Source organism: Cyprinus carpio, chromosome B8 (assembly GCF_018340385.1).
Source record: "Cyprinus carpio isolate SPL01 chromosome B8, ASM1834038v1, whole genome shotgun sequence".
NCBI lineage: Eukaryota > Metazoa > Chordata > Actinopteri > Cypriniformes > Cyprinidae > Cyprinus > Cyprinus carpio.
This window is the reverse complement of record NC_056604.1, coordinates 23,067,338-23,086,472: the sequence shown is the minus strand read 5'-3', so window position 1 is coordinate 23,086,472 and position 19,135 is coordinate 23,067,338. Positions and strand designations below refer to the sequence as shown.

Here is a 19,135-nt window from a genome sequence, read left to right as displayed (position 1 = left end):
GCTCTAACGCTAATTTGCAGTGTTTAGTAAATCCTATGTCGGAAGACAAGCTCATGTCCATATTTCAGGATGACAATGTCAGGATTCATTGGACCCAAACTGGGGAATAGTGGTTCAGTGAGCGTGACGAATCATTTTCACATATGATTTAGCCACCACAGTAGAGTCCTGAGCTTAACCCTACTGAAAGTCTGGAGTCGACTCTTAATGGAAATAAATGTTGTGATGTTGCATAACGTTGTCAAAACAATCCCACAATGAAAGCATAATGTTATTAAAGCTAAAGAAAGTCCAATGAAATATTAAAGTCTGCAATTATTTGGGCAGGCAGTATAAAGTCTTGACATTGACATCCTGGAATACAGTACATGGGTATATCTTCTGACATGGTTGTTTAAGAAATAAAAAGCTTCACACTGCATCAGTTAGGGTTAAAAATATATTGTTGCCAAATAGGGCGGGGCGATGTATCGCATGCAATTGTCACGCGCATTTCGTCAGTAAAACCGGTTCCCTGATTACCGCTAAATCGCCATCACCTGCTTTCAAATGGAGCGGCATTTATTATACAGAGCCGTAGATCACTGAAAAGCTACGCAATATCGCGTTCATTATCTAAGGCGATTCATCTGCGATAATGAACGCGATATTGCGTAGCTTTTCAGTGATCTACGGCTCTGTATAATAAATGCCGCTCCATTTGAAAGCAGGTAATGGCGATTTAGCGGTAATCAGGGAACCGGCTTTACTGACGAAATGCGCATGACAATTGCATGCGATACATCGCCCAGCCCTATTGCCGAATATGCAACATGCCATTAACATATTAAAGGGATAGTTCACCCAAAAATAAAATTTACCCCATGATTTACTCACCCTTAAGGCGAGACACTGCAGGTGAATAGGGAAAAAAAATTAACTAATAGATATCACCTTACTTACCAAGTTGATTGATTACATTGATAATTGCAAACATTTTTTGTATTACAAGTTTTCTAAAATGTTATATTTAAATATGCAAATGAGGCATTATTTAATGAAATATGCGCTAATTTGCAAAAATTTCTAGTACAAAAATCTGAACACAGGATGAAGTCAGTTTCAAAATTCTTGTTTAAATTTTTTTGACATGAAAAAAACAAATGTTTTTACAGAAGGAATTCTGGGTATCTCTTTTTGTCACTCCATAATTCAGAAAATACATTGAACAGCTAGAAAACAATATATTTTCCACCATTTTTTTGGGGAATAAAATGTTGTATATAATCAAGAAAATTATATATGAACAAATCCCTCTGTAAAAACCTTCAGAATATAGACAGGAATACAAATGTAAAGTTTAGTGTGTGTAAGTGCCACTGAAGTGGAGATACATGGCTCAGAGTTGGAGAAAAAACTCATTTTGAGAAAACGGCCTTTAAAAATATGTATTGTAATTGAAATCTATTGACACTAATAGATAAAGTGCTATAAAATAAACTCTTAACAGTGTCTTTTGGATGTTTTCTTTCCATAAGTCTGAAAAAACACTTTATGAAAAGCCAAAAAGCCCAAAATCTAAATATTGACAGGTGCATGAAAAAACACTGTTTTTGCCTGCAGTGTCTCCCCTTAAGGAACTGTAGGTGTATATGACTTTGTTCTTTCAGACAAATACAATCAGAGTTATAAAAAATGTCCTGGCTTTTCCAAGCTTTATAACGGCAGTGAATAGGGGTCAAGATTTTAAAGCCCCAAAAAGTGAAATTGGCCAATTTCATATTTCACTTACTCACTTCCGAGCAAAGCTTAGGGCATGTTTACACTTGGCAGGTTAGGTTCATTTAAAACTAATGCTTGTGTGATTTCTCTGTTAGTCAGAAGGTGTGAGAACACTGCGACTGAAACAAAAACACATAGCAATTACCCAGAACGCCTTATTAACAGTAACACCCTAAAATTAAGGCATCAAGTTTTGCCTTTTAAACATCACTTGCAGAAGAGATAAAAATCTCACACAACCGAGTATTAAAGTAGTGTTAATAGAAATGAGGTAGACTAATTGTGATTTAGTGTGTGGGAATAAATTGTTCTATATGTTTCTGTCTGATATGATCTTACTTCTCATATACTTAGCTGACTTATGTTAACTGACAAACGTGTGTGTGTGTGTGTGTTTCCTGCAGTCCCACCACATACGTGTTGGAAGAGGATGAGCCAGCGTTCCTGGAGGAAGTCGACTACAGTGCAGAAAGCAATGACGAGATTGATCCCGATCTTGAACACGATCTCCAGGATAACCATGCCCCCAACCCCAATTCTGACTCAGAGTTCAGCCGCCAAGACTCACTTAACTGAAATTGAACCAGACTCATTTTAAGGCTTTAGCTGATCTCACCGGTCATTTGCCAGTGTACTACATCACTTGTGTTTGCCTAATTGCCTACTTTATAGAAACTCGTTTGTTCACAAAGTTGACCTAAATTAGAATAACCTACTGTTACTTCAAAATCGGCTTTCTAACAACAAACATAAGAAAATAATGCAGAAGATCTTTTTGAGACCATAATGCTTTGCAAGTTACAGCATTATTAGTAATCTTAGAAATCACGTCATTATTAAAATGGAGAAAAAGTTTTGTCGTTATTTACTCATCCTCATGTTCCAAACCTGTTTATCTTTCAAAATCCTGTGGAACACAAAAGTAGATGTTATGAAGAATGTTCACACTTCTCTGTTCTGTACAATGAAAATGACGTTTTAAAGGGATAGTTCACCAAAAAAGTGAAAATTGTTTTTTTTTTTTTTTTTTTTTTTTTTTTTCCAGCCTGAGGTCATTCAAGAAGTAGGTGACTTTTTTCTTGAGTAGGACAGTAAAGAAGAGTTTTAGCTGAAACCGTGGTCCTTGGTGATTCATAAAATGCAAGTCAATGGCTACTGTCACTTTAGGAGTCAAAAAGCATATACAGGCAACACAAAATTAATACTCATGGCTCCTGACTATATACTGTATATTGAGGTCTTATGAAGTGAAACGACTAGTCTATGCAAGAAACTGAACATAATTTACAAAGTTATCTGTAATCCAGAGCTTCAGGCAAAGAGTCTGGATAATGTTCAGTTTCTTGCACAGACCAATCGTTTCACTTCACGAGACCTCAATATATTATCAGGAGCCATAAGTATTATTTTTTTGTTATCTGTATATGCTTTTTGACTCTCAAAGTGATGGCAGCCACTGACTTGCATTTTATGAATCACCAAGGACCATGGTTTTTTAGCTAAACATCTTTTATGTTATGCTGAAGAAAAAAGTCAACTATATCTTGGATGGCCTGAGGGTAAGAGTAAATTAACAGCAAATGTTCATTTTTGAGTGAACTATATGTTCTTCCAAACAGATTTGGAAGGACATGAGGTTGAGTAAATGACAGAACCTTAAAAACTCCCTAACAGTCCCTATAATAAGAAATTGGATGAAATTATTAATTATACTTAACAAAAAAATGAAATGTTATGTGCTAAATGGTCTCTAATTTAAAAATTCTGGTGCTATATATAAAAGGCCATGATGACCATTTCATAAATACCGGTGTTTCTTTCACTCACATTTCATTAAGAACAGTTGTTATAGCTGTAATCCTGATGCAACATGACATATGGTCATCTAACAAACCACAGTGTCACGTAACTTCATGAGGATAGAATCAAAGCTGCACACTCATAACACACCTCACAGTACAACAATGCAGTCTAATGAATGTAACGTCACTCTTATTCTAACGAGAAATGCTCACCTGCGTGCTTCCTGTGGCCTGATAGGGTCACCATGAGGTCGCAGTGCTACATCAGTATTGTTTGTGTGAGTGCGTGTTCACGGCACATTTTGTGGCTGTACTTGCTTTTAAATTGGGAGAGCTTCTGTATTTTAATTTAGATGTTAATATTTATTTGTTTCATTTGTATAATTAGTGCATGGTTTTTGTAAATCACCTTTTAATTTATTTTATTTTATTTGTTTATTGGGAGAAAAGAGAGGTAAAACTTGATTTTGATGCTGGCAGTGCAGTGTGTGTGAGTGTGCTTGTTTGTATTCGCATTTGTTTGATGTCAGCAGTTGGCCAAAGTACTAAATGTGTGTATGGGGTAGAGAAAAATGTATAAGTTTGGTTGTGTTTGAATGGTTGTCAATCTTTGATTAAAAGTATGGGTAATAAACAACTAAGTTAAACTGATCCGTTTGTCGCATTTGCACTTATTTTGGATTTAAATGACTTTTTTTAATCAAGACTCAGATTCAGCGAGGACAAATTAATGTACTTGATAATATTTATTTTAAATAAATGCTATTCTTGAACTTTTTGTTCGTCAAATCCTAAAAAAATGTCAGTTGCCACAAAAATATGAAGCTGCACAACTGTTTTCAACACTCATAATAGAAACTGTTACTTAAGCAGCAAATCAGTATATTAGACTGATTTCTGAAGGATCATGTGACAGTAAAGACTAAAGTAATGATGCTGAAAATTCAGCTTTGATCACAGCAATTAATTACATTTTATCACCTAAACATTAAAATCTGTGATAGACTATGATAGATTGATACTGCACACTTTATGTTTTCAGATATTTTAATGAATTTTAAGTAGTGGTGTCAAACGATTAATTATGATTAATCTCATCCAAAATAAACGTTTAGTGTATTTATATATACATAATAAATATACACAGTACACACACGTCATGTAAACAAAACCTTTTATTTTGGATGCTATTGTATCGCGTCTATTTTGGATCTATTTAATTGCGATTAATCGTTTGACAGCACTAATTTTAAGTAAAAACTAAACAAAATAAATATTTAAATTAATAACTTTAGCTATCATTAAATTAAATTGTATCATATCAGCCACCCATGTTGGCTGACCAGCTAATTAAAATACACACTTTCCAATACTATCACAAAATGTAAAAATTTTACAGTACATGTTACAATGGAATCGCGCCAACTGTGATAAAATCGATTCAATAAAACAGAATGTACTGTATCACAGCCTCTCGTACCTTAACTAACTAGACTTTACTTAGCGAAAAACCACAGCCATGAAGTTTACATCCCAAGAGACAGATCTGCCCAGAAGAGTCTTACTGTTAAAAGGATAGCTGAGACAACTTTACAACTCAAATAGCACAGTTTTGTATGAAATAATTAATGTAAGCACTTTAACAAAATTAGAAGCTTCACATTTAGGCTTCTTAATGTCTCCTAAATGCCTTGCCCATAGGCTTCTTTTGTACATGCATTAGTGCAAATACTATTTTTGCTTGTTTTCACGAACTGTGGCACTACAACATGCTGTCCATAAAGCTTAGCTTGTTTTGAACCCGGAACACTGTGGACAAGTGGCCGGTCAGACAGGAAAGAGTAAAATGAGAGAATGAATAAGTGGGAGCGGGAGAGATGTGGCTTAAGCAGCGGAAGAATGCTAATCCACAGTCGGCATGCCAAAAGAAAGCTCCCGTCTTTTCAACTCTATCACTTCCTCTTTCTTTTCAGCATCCCTTCATTTTCCACAGTGCAGAAACAAAAGACTCAATCCCAGCTGGCCCTCAAAGACAGCTGCATTCACATCAGACCCCTAATTAACCACACCAATACATTTGACATGCATATGTCAACACAATCTGATGCTTCCCTGACTATTAATTTAAAACCCATTCATTGGCTTTCATGTAGCTCCATTCATTATGTAGATCTTTATCAGTGTTTTTCATGAGACTGAGGTTTTAAAAGGTTTTTTTTTTTTTACCTCTTTCTTTCACACTCTCCATTGTTTGCATATAGTTTTTATAGATGTATATGGCCTACTGATTACATTGTCCAAAGCCATAAACAATTTAAACCGGGAGTTAAAGCTAAGCCATCTGTGCCAAAAAACACCATTCTCATACAAAGGAAAAGCATTCACATGACTATTACTATTTGCAAAATAGAATTTGCAAAACAAATGGACAAATGACACCTAAGGACAAATTAATACAGCATTAAGGAAACAACACTATATTTTCCCCCAATAGTAAACATTTTTCTTGTTAAGTGTTTCCTCGCCAACGTTTTGAAAAAAGTTGCCAGCCAACCCCCCCGAATATTTTGTTGTATGAATATCTGAACATGCAATACATCAAAATAAAGATCAGACTCTTTACTTTCAAACAAACAAACACTGTTTTCATCTACCTTAAATCATTTTTTTAAAGCATAAAGCACAAAGGAAATTTTACTTTATTTGCGGAGCGGGCTGGGGCGGGCCAAATAATTTTATAAAAGCGGGACCCGCGGGTTGGAAAAAAACCCGACCCGCGCATCACTAGTGTGCATGTAATACTCATGGGAGTTGTAGTTTCAGATGCCTTTTAAAAACACTACAATTATTCAACCCGCCAAAGTGGCTAGTTGGAGTCACTGTGTTACCCGCCATGAGAGAAATCCACCCGCATTTGGCGGGTTGGCGGGTGTTAATGTCAAGCCCTGTGCATATGCTTACATATGAGATCGCTTGTTTCTGTGTCTTCCTGGTCTGTGTTTTTGATCGGCACATTCAAGACTCATTCAGGAGATGTATAATGGCACCCTCTAGCATATAACAGTGAAAACATGGAAACACAGAAAATTCCGTGTTTGGCAGGGAAGCATTGTCTCATGAATAATGGAAAATTCCTTGTTTGGTGGGGAAAGAGTTAACTAGCATTTAAAAAAGGAATGCTGCAAAGATTTTCTCTGGGGTAAATTACATTTATAGTCTGTCACACTGTCTGTGTACTGTTGGTGTTAATCCAGCGTTGGAAACACTGGGAGACCGTTTGCATTTTATGTGTGAGAGGTTGTGCGTTCATATCCCGGACGAGCCCCCAATTTATGGGCGCATTCCAATTTGAAGTGACAATCCCCATGGAGGAAACTTTGGAAAGCACAGGGCAATTTTGTCACATTATGTGGCTATTTGATACACACTTGGTAAAAGGATAAAATGAAAGTCTTAGTCATCCTACAGTGACCTTAAAGGGGTCTACAAACTCTGTCCTGGAGGGCCGGTGTCCTGCAGCGTTTAGCTCCAACTTGCCTTAACACACCTGTCTGGATGTTGGAGCAAAACTCTGCACGACACTGGCCCTCCAGGACTGAGTTTGGATACGCATGGCATGAACCATTGTTTGGAATTTGCGCTGTGTTTGACTGAAATTATTTCTCTGAGTATGCTAGGGTAGGGGGATTCACCACCAGTCCTGGAAGTCCACAAAACTAAACTCCTGCCCTAGTCAAACACACCTGGACAAGCTTGTTCAGGTGTGTTTGATTAGGGTTGGAGCTAAACTCTGCAGTAGAGTGGGTCTCAAGGACTAGAGTTGCCCAACCCTGACCTATCCAGTTAAGCCCACTAGATGCACCACTGCTAATTTGTTGCTGACAGAAATAGAGAAGAACAATACAAACAGATCTTGGTTACATCAAAACATCTGTTTGCACAGAATGTAGTTTGCACAAGGATACGTTTTCAACGTATATTTACTCTTTAATTTGAAAGAAAACAGTGGATCCTGTGTCATGGCTGACACAGAAGAGCATATGCTGCCTGCGTACACACCCATTTCAGGTCTTGGAGTCTCTGCTAATGAACTGATGATCTGAATCAGGTTTGTTTGATTAAGGAGACATGGAAAACCTGCAGTGTTGGGGGGCATCCAGGAACATGGTTGGGAACCACTGGTCTATGGGACAGTAACAAGCCTCCCTGTTTTCATCCAAAATATATAAAATTTTGTTCCGAAGACGAACGAAGCTTTTACGGGTTTGGACTGACATGGGGGTAAGTGATTAAAATTAAAATTAAACACATGTGAACGTCAATAAAAGTCTTGGGGATTACTCGAAATTTTGAGGCAGATGTGTTGGAGCTAATCTGCAGGATAGTTGCCCTCCAGAAGCAGGATTGGACACCCCTGGAATAAACTATTTAATGCCATGCTTGATTTGGTTACTGTATTTGGTCATTGCAGCCTCTAGTTGGTTTGGGAGACAAGTCAGTAGGATTCAAATCCCTGATGAGCCCCTCATTTACTGTTAACGGTAGATGACTTTACTAGGCTACAGTGATAACAAAGTAATTTGACACTTAAGCCACCTTTAAAATGCACATCTGATTGAATTAAAAAAATGTAAAACTAAATGACATATGCAAATTATTTTAAACCATTTCTCAGAACAAGCTATTCTGAGCCACTGCAGATGTTTATAATAAGATATAGTCAGTGTATTCATAGCTTCATAAAGACATACATAGACAGAGCTGCCCTAACAAACGAAACCTGCCTCACCCAAAATGCACGCACACACACATAAATGCAGATGTCCTCTGTGGATGAGTGAATTATTTAGTTGTATATGAAAGACCGTTATTGACTGATTATGTGTTCTGAATTATTAATTTGTGAAGATGCTGGTCGGGGGTGGGGTGTGTGCGTGTGTGTGTGTGTGAGAGAGAGAAAGAGAGAGAGAGAGAGAGAGAGAGAGAGAGAGAGAGAGAGAGAGTATCTTGTAAAAATGAGGAATGCGGTGAGAAATATATGGAGGTAAAGACGAGAAGATGGTAGCGGTCAAGCACAGGAAGTGAAACCTGGTACCCAACAAAGACCTACAGAAAAATGGTGACATTGCATCCTTTACATTTAGACCGGTATTGAACATGGACATTGGATACACAAGGGGATATGCAGGCTGATCTCAAGCTATAAGAACCCATTATGTGTTGTTGGTTTTCATCAGAAAAAAAAAAAAAAAAAAACACAGCCAGGCTCTTAGTTAATCAGATGTAAAATAGAAATAGGCTCATTTTAGATTCACAAACAATAAAAGTCAAGATAAAATACAGAACAAGCACAGTAACGTTATCAAAGTAGATTTTTACATTTGGGGGTTTTCAGCATGGTTTCCAGGATGTTTCTAAGCAGCTTCTTCAGGATTTGAGGTATTATTCAAAGTTCATTTGAGCCATACAGTAGTCTTAGCAAATACCATTAAAGGGATATCTCACCCCAAAAGCGCATGAACATAATCATCATTGTTTACGCTTAGGGGAAAGCGTGCGTGTGCGTTGTGATACTCTCTAAAATGGTCGAAGACATAACTCGGGGGAGAAGAATTTATGAATAATTTTTTTTTTTTTTTTTGCCCTGAAAAGGTATTGTCATGGCTTCACAAAACTGAAGTTGAGCCACAGATGTCACATGGACTATTTTACCAATGTCCTTACTATGTTTCTGGACCTGGGAACATTGCATTTGCATTGCTGTCTGTGGAGGGTCAGAGAGCTCTCAGATTTCATCAAAAATATCCTAATTTGTGTTCCGAAGATGAACGAAGGTCTTATGGTTTTGGAACAACATGAGGGTGAGTTAATAATGACAGAATTTTCATTTTTGGGTGAACTATCCCTTTAATTAGTGATGGACTGCTAATTCATGGAGTTCAAGGAATGCTAGTGATGAAACTGAGCAACACTGGTACACGTGAAGCCATGCCATGATAACATCTTGATCCTGATCAGTAAGTCAACAGGAATTACTAAATGACTCTATCAGCCAATCCTCCTTCTGGATGACCACTAATACTGCAAAGTGATGCTGTATGCGTTCATGTCGTTATTACCGTAGGCTCAAGATGACAACACACAGCTTTCTATTTGGAGTTGTTCACGTCCTCAGACTGAGAATTGTGCTTTCCTATAGACCAATTTGGAGCAGACTTCACAGTTACGTCACTTGGAGCTGTGTGCATAGTGGTGGCAGAAAAACACTGGTAACAAGTGGAGGGATAAGAATAAGAATAAATATATATTTTTGTGTCTTTGGATGTCAGAATCAGATTGCAAATAATATTTATAGAATATTGTCGTCAAAGACACCATTTGAAACTATACACAGACGTTTAAACGGACAGACTATGGATGAAAACTGCTATGATAATGCATAAATTTGATTTTAACAAAAGGTCCACATGCAGATCATAGAGAACGTATTGCAATAGCCCTACAGTTACAGTATTAAATTTTTTTTTTAACCTATTACTGTTAACATTTTACATGACATTTATGTATTTTATCTCACAATTCTGACTTTTTTTTTCTTGCAAATTCAAGTTTATATGTCCCAGTTCAGACTTTATAACTCGATTTAGCTCAACAATAGCGAGTTTGTCAATTCTGAGTAAAAAGTCAGGGATATACTGTAAACTCAGGTCACAATTAACCAGAGGTGTCCAAATCCTGTTCCTGGAGGGCCAAAGTCCTGCAGATTTTAGTTCCAAACAGCTCCAACACATTTGCCTGGAAGTTTCTAGTGAGTCTGAAGGCCTTGATTTGCTGTTTCAGGTGTGTTTAATTAGGATTGGATCTAAACTGCAGGACAGTGGTTCTCCAGGAACAGGTTTGGACACCCCTGTGGTTAACGATTGTACTTTGTTTTAAGGCCAAATCACACTGCACGATTTTTGGCTGTCCCAAACGAAAGAATAGCATGGTGAAACAATCGTGGCGATTTCTGTGATCGTGGCTTCTAATCGGTGGACCTGTGTCGTTCAGTCAGAGAGGTTCAAAGACGGCCGTTGTCACGGTCTTGCGACCAAAGGTAGCCTATGATACAACATGATCATCGCACCATGTGTTTCCTGCTACGATCTATGTTTACTGACCAACCAATAAAAATGCGGCATGAAATCAACGCGACATGACGCTAAAACATAAAACTGCTTACCTCAAGCTCTTATCCCTTCCTCTTTCACCGCTTCCACTTTTTTTTCAACACACATAAAAACTACAAATGCTAAAGTGTGATTTATCATGTTCTGTTTGTTAACGTTTTATTCTTCTATAGGAACGTGCGTCGTAGCATACGAGTCAATAGGTGTCATCATCATACAGTCTACTTACGTCGTAGCCAAGTTTATTAGATCCATGTCGCACAGTGTGACATGCAGTGATATTATAGGATTGCTAAAATCATGCCGTGTGTCTCGGGATTTAAAGAAAACACAAGGCTTGGGGACCCAAACATGGGTCTTTTGACCACTCTGTGCATTGTGTTAGCAGGGCAAATGGACTGCCAAATAACCAATAACTTCTGACATGGAATCATAATGTGTAGTGTAGTTCTTTAGCTTAATTAGGGGTTAAATTTAGGCCTCTTATTGGAAAAACAATTGCCTATGAAACTTCTTGGTTCCCACCGCGTATTCTGCAGTATTCGAACACACATATAAAACAACATAAATAATATTCCAATTTCAATTTAAACTCATGTAGGCTACACCAGCTGATCATTGTACTCAATGTGGTCTAATACCTTTAAAGTGTTTCTTCATTAGCATTCCAATTCACCTCAGTGGCAGTTCCTCTGGTATTAAGCACAACATGTTTTCAGTATGTACTTCATTCTGTCAGTTTTGTTTTGGACGATGTCTGACTTTACTAGCACAACATTCATAAGCATTAACACTTTGTCCTCAGAAGTACTATGATACTACCATGGTTTTATGGTATTCTGGTACCCCTATATGGATCTATTTTGAAAACCAACTTAAACCTAGTATATAAGATAAAACTTAAATCAAGCAAATACTCTATCAGCTTTGGTTGTTAAAGACAGAATGGTACAGTACCACAGCACAGATGTACTACTGTGGTAAACACACTGACCCAGAGTACCCAAAGCCTGCTGTCAGCAACTGTTTTCTCTCTACACATTGACACTAAGCAGCCGCTAATGTGGTCAAGCTGATGAATAGACAGCACATGCTAATATCCCAAATGATCTTCCCTACTTTCCGAGAAAAAAGCCCTGACATCAGGATGGATCTGTGTTTACTATTTAAACAGACCACAAAACCTCACAGTTGTCCGCATAATGTGTTGGAGTGGCATTTAAAAGTGAATATCTCTGAGGATGCAAGGTGGAAACTATCCATTAAGAATGAAGAGGAGGGGCCTGTCATAAAGAGGTGGCCCTCTATTTAATCTGTGATGAAACCACCTGTTTTTTTCCTCAGCCTTACAAAACTTGGGTCATTTTCCTTTGTTAAAAGTTATCAGTACTGTTTAGTGTTATATGATATATATGAAATATGATATGTAAAATATATGATACTTTTTATTTTTTATATTTTTTTATAATTTTGTACATTTTCTAGAAAAAAAATGAGTGGAGTCTGTTCAAATGGATAATCACAATGGTGGTTATGGTTTTTAGTTTTTTATATTTTCAGTTATTTAAATTAAGTAATTTTTTATGTGCTTTTGTCTTTTTTAGATTTTTTGGGGGGGAGGGCCAATATTTATATTTATTTTCGTTTCAGTTTTACTTATTTTAGTATTTTAGCTTATTTCAGTTATAGTCGCAAACGCAACATTCTAATATATATTTAATATTTATATTATTATTTTTTTATTATTATTATTTTTAGCTTTATTTCAATTAATGAAAATGATTTTTAATAGTTAACAATAATGACTCTGGTTCTGGGTGTTTTTTAGAGTATTGTTAAACGGTCTACAAACATTATGTATATAAAACTGCAAGAAGTGGTTTGAAATGGTGAGATCAGAGGATCTTTGTTTGTTTAGAGCTGTGGTTGTTTGCACACTCACACACACTCGGTCCTTCGAGAATTCTGCTGTATGCTTTGAAAAATCCAAGTGATTGCATTGAGCGCCATGGATGTGTTTTTAAAAGCATTTAGTCCTCTGGCAATTAGTTAGGTCTTAATGTACAATGTCAAAACAAGCCATCGATCTGCTGATTGATCAGTCCCCCCTTTCTTTCTCCCTCTGCCTACGTCAGTGAAATGGGAATTGGAATAAGTTCTTGCTTTATTCTCTTGAAGCTTCAGCAACACTAATGCTACATAAACTTTATAGATCGTGCCATTTCATCATAAATTGTTTTTTCAACTTGCTCTGGTCTCCATCACGTTACTGTATGAAGTAAATTTTCAGGCTGCCAGCCAATAAGACATAAAAAAACATGGCTGTCAATAAAGCATTTTAGTGCCTGTAGGTCAATACGTTCGGCCCATGTTGTCAAAGCACTCTGTATGAACCTCTATTGACCAACCTATAAACATGAATCTATACGCATAACTCACTGTCACAATAACACACTCCACACACACACTCATTATGAGGTAAGACATTACACTTTTATTAAATACAATGGCGGACAACTTTACTGGTCCATATATCTTATACAGACGAGGACATCTGATTGTACTTGCTGAACGTATAATATAATTCCATAAATGAAATTATCACACTACTTGATACTCTGCAGAAATCTTCTTTCCAGGTGTCATCAATAGGCCTATGTTTAAAAGTATTCAGAAAAGGAAGGAAGTATCCCAATTTTGGACTTAATGTCAACATGAAACAGCCTTTGAAAGCCATTTTACTAATGTAAATTGTGATATCAACAGAAATGGCAAGTTGTTTCAGAGTTACACAATGACTTGTATGTGTGTAATAATCTGCACAAAACAGGAAAGTCAGTTTTACTTTCACATTGACTTTAATACTTGTTTAAGGTAGTTTAGCTTATAGACATTCTGAAACCTCAGAAGTTGTTCTGTACATGTAGAGGAAGGTGTTTGATATGCAGTCACAGTTTAATGTTCTGTCGAAGGACAAGGCAAGACTAATCTGAAACACTGAAACTCATATTTGTATCTCAAACAACATTTTCCATCTGTTTCATGATGAAAACATTGAAAAACAAAGGGATTGCATTTTTGCATTATTTTCATGACAGTTAAGCACATTTTGCCCCATTGCCATATATATACAACATAACAAAAATCCTAGCTATCACTGTAATGAGAAAAAAAAGTAATGGCATTCAAATGGTTAAATATTGTGCAAAAAAAAAAAAAAACATTGTTCTACATTTAAAAAAATACTGTATTAAAGTAATGAGAATTACCATTGACAATAATGGAAACCTCACAAAAAATGAAAATACATTGTCAAAAAGAATTTGTGGAGAAAATGTTCTTAATGATCATAAAAAATGGCCACAATTCAGAATTTAGGCTTCTTTTTTGTGAATGTAACCTGGACATCTAACCTGGAGTTTTTTCATTGTTCATCCAAAACACGTAATCTTTCTGTATTCACTCCCAACCAAGTACAAAAAAATATATAATATTAAGAAAAAATATTTTTACAGGCAAAAGTCCAAAACAAAAATGCTTCATATTAAGTACAAAATAAATAAAATATTAAATTATAAGTTACATATCTTAAAGATAACAATTCTTATTCCGAAAAATAAATACATAAACTCTGAATTTAATTTATTATTTTTGGGACTTTAAGCTCAAAATACGGAATTGATTGGAAGATTTTTGTTGAAAAATTCACGGCATTGAGACTAGTGTGCAAAGTCTCCCATGGGAGAAGGGACTGACGGTGCAATAATGAACTCAAAGAATGCTGGGATAGGATCTCTATAGTGATAAATAGATATAATAATTTATGTACGATAAAAGGAATAAGAAATGTGGGTTTTAGTGAGGTGACTCATGTTTATCTCTGTTTAAAATAATTTTCCTCCCCTCCTCTCATTCTCTCCATCTTGTGCCCTCCCGTCTCTCCTCTTTCCCCCACTGATAGCGCATATGAGTCTAGAGGGAGTTGCTGCTGCTAATAGGAGACATTTGTCCTGTAATGAAATATATATTACACTATAGCAGTTGTACAACCCCAAGCTTGAGTACTACATTAGTGCGTCCACTCAGTAGTAAAACATGGCGAATGAGAAAGAGAGAAAGAAAGGTCATAATTTAGCCCGCACCATCATAATCGGCCACTCTGCGTAATTAAGCTCCTGTAAGAAATGCAAGCTGATGGTACTGAGGCACAGCATCGTCTCAAATGATTCCATCTAGCCCTCAATAGCGAACGGCGTCAACAACCTGGAGGCTATGGGTGGCGATTCTGTGGTGGACACAGGTGCAGAAACGCCGGTTGTGACGTCACAAAATCGTGAAGGCTTAGCTTACAAATATATATTAATAAGGTTATGCACAAATAATTGAACATGATCTTAGAAAGAAATTTGAAGCATTGATATTGAAATTGGGTCAGCAGTAGAGTTTTTGCTCAAGTCAAAAGTCAAATGTGACATTATGGGTAGAAATGTCCAAAAATAATACATCATAACTAATTCAATCACCAGATCGAAAACCCTTGCTTGACGATTGGAGTCCACTGCACTTGTCATGACCCCGCTGCTGCGAGCAATTTCAAAAAGTGGTGGGACAAAACTGGTGGAAATGGAGGGACAAAATTGGCCATGGCAAAAGTGGTGGGGACGTGTCCCACTATAAATATCGCCTATGATCCAGACACGATTTAGTGAGTTTCTTCTCCATTTCAGACAAGCTCGGCAGCAACAACATCCTGTCAGCAGTCGCTCAACCGTATAACTACATCAATAACATCCAGTTCTATAAATACTCATGAATATGCTATATCGACCAGCTGTAGTTTCTCACTGTTGATCACCATGCTAATTTCAGGTTCTGTGCTTTGTATCGGATTTAGAATGAAACCGGTGGGAGCCAACAAGACCAAATCCATCTGATGGGCAGAAAAGTTGTTCATGTGTAAATAGTCATTGTTTATGGAGCTGCTGTTTCCACTATGTTGTTAAGAGAGACTACCTTCCTCAAGTCCAGAATGCATTTTTCCAAAACTGGAATTTATAGGTGTGAACTTGCTCCAGATGTTGAAGATGGTTGAAAATTTGGTTCTTGGTAACTAAACTATAGTCACTTCAATGTGGCTCTTTCCATTCAATCCATTTTTGTTTAGAAATACATCATTCGTAGTCATTGTACATGGACAAGATCCCATTTCCATTTTATACTGAGAAGAGGTGCAGGTGACAAGGAGGTGGACAAGGAAGGAGATGTTAAGGCTGTAGAGATTTTGGGTGGGATAGAGGAGGGGGCAGTTTCAGGAATCCACTCGCAGTCCCACACACGGCACAAGCTCTCCTATCCCAGGATATCCAGATAGACTGGTGATGCCTTGGCCAGGTTGAGGAGCAGGTTATGGATCTCTTTAATGTTGAGTCGGGTGTGTGGTTCTCTCTGCCAGCATCCCAGCATCAAGTCATACACCTCCTTTGGACAGGTTCGGGGTCGCTGCAGGACACGACCTTGGGTGATACACTCAATCACCTACAAAGAGTAAGAAGTGAAAGGTCAAACAAAATAAATGTCCAGAAATGTGTGAGGATTGTTTGTAAAGACAAACCAAGAGGCAAAGTGTGACAAAGTTCAAGCAGTTTGAAGTTTTTATAGTGTACACTTGTCAGGAGTGTCCAAACTTGTTCCTGCAGTGCCACTGTCTTGCAGAGTTTAGCTTCATCCCTAATTAAGCACACCTGATCCAGCTAATCAAGGTCATCAGATTTACTAACAACTTCCAGTCAAGGGAGTTGGAGCTGGATGAAACTTAAATCTGCAAGACGTTGGCCCTCCAGGAAAAGGATTGGACACCCCTGCATTGGACATTGAATACATGGACTATTTGATGAGAAATCTAAAATTTGAATAAGGACTTGTTAAGTGGTTGCTTAGGTGTTCTAAGTGGTTTCTAAGGTTCTTCTGGTTGGTTATGGTGTTGTGGTCCCAGGTCAGAGGTTTAGAGTCCTATTGAGTTTAGCTCCAACTTGCTCCAATACATCTGCCTGGAAGTGTCTAGTAATTCTGTCGACCTCCAATAGCTGGTTTAGGTGTGTTTAACTGGAGTTGGAGCTAAACTCCAGGATAGTTGTCCTCCAGAAGTATGTCTGGTCACCCCTGTCATAGGGCTTTCTGGGTGGTTTCTGGCATCTTCTAGTTGGTTGCTAATGTATTCAATGTGGTTGCTACATTCTCAGAAAAAAAAGGTACAAAAGTTGTCACTGGGGTAGTACCTTTTCAAAAGGTACTGTTTTGTAACCTTTAGGTACTAATATGTACACATTAGGTGTGCAATTTGTGCATTTAAAGTACCATCATGAACCCTTTAGGTACAAAAATATGTATCTTTTGAAAAGATACCACACAGTGACAGTTTTTGTACCTGTATTTTTGAGAGTGAAGGGTGTTCAGGATGGTCTAGAGGGCATGGCTTCCTATCCCTGTTCCTAGGGGCACATTTATAGGACAATATTGTCATTTATATGAGCTTTGTGGCAACGCAAGGCAGTAACTAACTAACTAACACTAACTCTACAAAAGGCAATACGCCAGATTTCTAGAAAGACAAGTAGCACCCTTCCTGGAGGGATGAATGTCTCTCTTTAGCGGGTTAGTTCTATCCCAAGAACTTGGCCAATTATCTATGAATCCTTTGCTATTCTGTGGACACCAGCCTTTAGGAACAGTTCAAAATCGTGTACTGTTGGACTTTAGGAATAGGGTTGGGAAACCTTGCTCTGTGGTCTCCTAGTTAGTTGTTAATGTATTCTGTGTGGTTGCTCTGGTGTTCTCTATGGTTGATAATGTGTTTAAGTAGTTTGTTTAGGTGTTCTGGGTGGTCTCTAGGGCAGTGGTAGACAACCTTTTTCCTGGAAGTCTACCTTTCTGCAGACTTCAGTTCCAACCTGCTCCAACAGACCTGCCTGTGATTTTCAAGTGATCCTGGAGACATTGATTAGCTGGTTCAGGGGCCAGTTGAATAAACTGCTTAGACTAGTCTTAAAAAGGTAGTCTTTTTGTTTTCTTCAAGACTGGTTATAACTTTAATTTCAGTTCCAAAAAGGTATATTGGTCTTATTTGTATCTGAAAAATTAGACTGATTACCCCTCAGCTAACTGCTAGCTGGTCAAATGACTTCTTAAGGCAGTCTTACCATAGTGGCTGTGTTTATGCAACTGGCCCCAGTTTGATTAGTGTTGTAGCTGAACTCTGCAGGATGTATCAAATTAAGTAGTTGGATCAAACTTGTTGGCTCTTGAATTAAAAAAAAAAAAAATGTGTTGCAGAGGGGGCTTCCTCCCAAAAAAAGCGGTGTTGGTGTGAAGATGTATTTATGTGTCAGTACCTCATTATTTGACAGCTGATACCAGGGCTGTTTCCCGTAGGTAAAGATCTCCCACAACACCACTCCCAAACTCCAGACATCACTCTCTGTGGTGAACTTCCTGTACATGATACTTTCTGGTGGCATCCAGCGGATTGGCAGCATGGTATGACCTCCAACCTATACATGTAAAACAGTAAGTGCACATTGAGTCATCCAACATATAAAGTTATGATGCGGATGAAGGTGACGTGAGTTTGAATCTGTCAAATCAATAAATGGCCAAACAATGTAATTAATTATAAAAACAAACGGCACTGAATATTGTATATGTTTAACTGCGGTTTGACATTAAGATGTCCAGGTGTGCTCAAATCGACAAAACAGAAGTCACATAAAACCAAGCTACTCTAACAAAACTCCCTGCATCTGACAGATGTTAAGGGATAAGATCCATACAGACTTTTAGAGCAAGAGTAGACAGTCAACAGTTTGTTGCAGTCGGAGCACTGTTCAGTCCAAAAAGCTCTCAGGCAAATGCTGACAGTATTTCCAGTTCAGGACCTCAGATGGTGCCTTAAGTTGCGCCTCTCAGGATTTGGATGTTGTAAGCTTGGGGAGTTGGTCTGGCCTGGAGCTCAACCCCAAAACCAATCATTTCATTTATTAGCTTTCTCTATAATGCGCTGCCTCTGAAATATTAATTATGAGATTGTGGTCCAGTATGTGGATTAGTCTCAGATTAATTGGTTTAACATACTGGACTCATCAAATATTAAGGTCAAAAGCTTTTAGGCTTTTCACTGGTCCCATAGTGGAGCTACAGACTGGAAGGGTCACTTAAAAATGGTCTATCGCACAAGCGCTATTAGAAACCTTTTTCCCCTGCAATCGAACACACACACACACACACACATGCTCATCCACACAACAACATCCTGCTAAAAAGCTCAGACCAGTTTAAATTTCTCTTAACCAGTTTTAGGTTGACAATTACTGGCAAAGCCGGATATTGTTGCAGGCCAGTTCAAGGCTG

At 37.7% G+C, this 19,135-nt stretch overlaps 2 protein-coding genes across 3 annotated transcripts in view; one reads left to right on the top strand and one right to left on the bottom strand.

Moving 5' to 3' along the window:
- The window catches only part of LOC109111376 (cytosolic carboxypeptidase 1), a 38,296-nt gene extending 35,355 nt beyond the window's left edge, over nucleotides 1–2,941 (top strand). For both annotated transcript variants that reach the window (XM_042730167.1, XM_042730166.1), the window contains exon 26: nucleotides 2,166–2,941. In XM_042730167.1, coding sequence (XP_042586101.1) covers nucleotides 2,166–2,337 — 172 coding nt within the window. In that variant the 3' untranslated portion in view covers nucleotides 2,338–2,941. The remainder of the gene's footprint in view (nucleotides 1–2,165) is intronic.
- Nucleotides 2,942–13,211: 10,270 nt separating this feature from the next.
- LOC109100514 (BDNF/NT-3 growth factors receptor-like) overlaps nucleotides 13,212–19,135 on the bottom strand; it is a 51,708-nt gene continuing 45,784 nt past the window's right edge. The window contains 2 exon segments of the mRNA XM_042729104.1: nucleotides 13,212–16,267; nucleotides 18,121–18,279. Coding sequence (XP_042585038.1) covers nucleotides 16,082–16,267; nucleotides 18,121–18,279 — 345 coding nt within the window. The 3' untranslated portion in view covers nucleotides 13,212–16,081.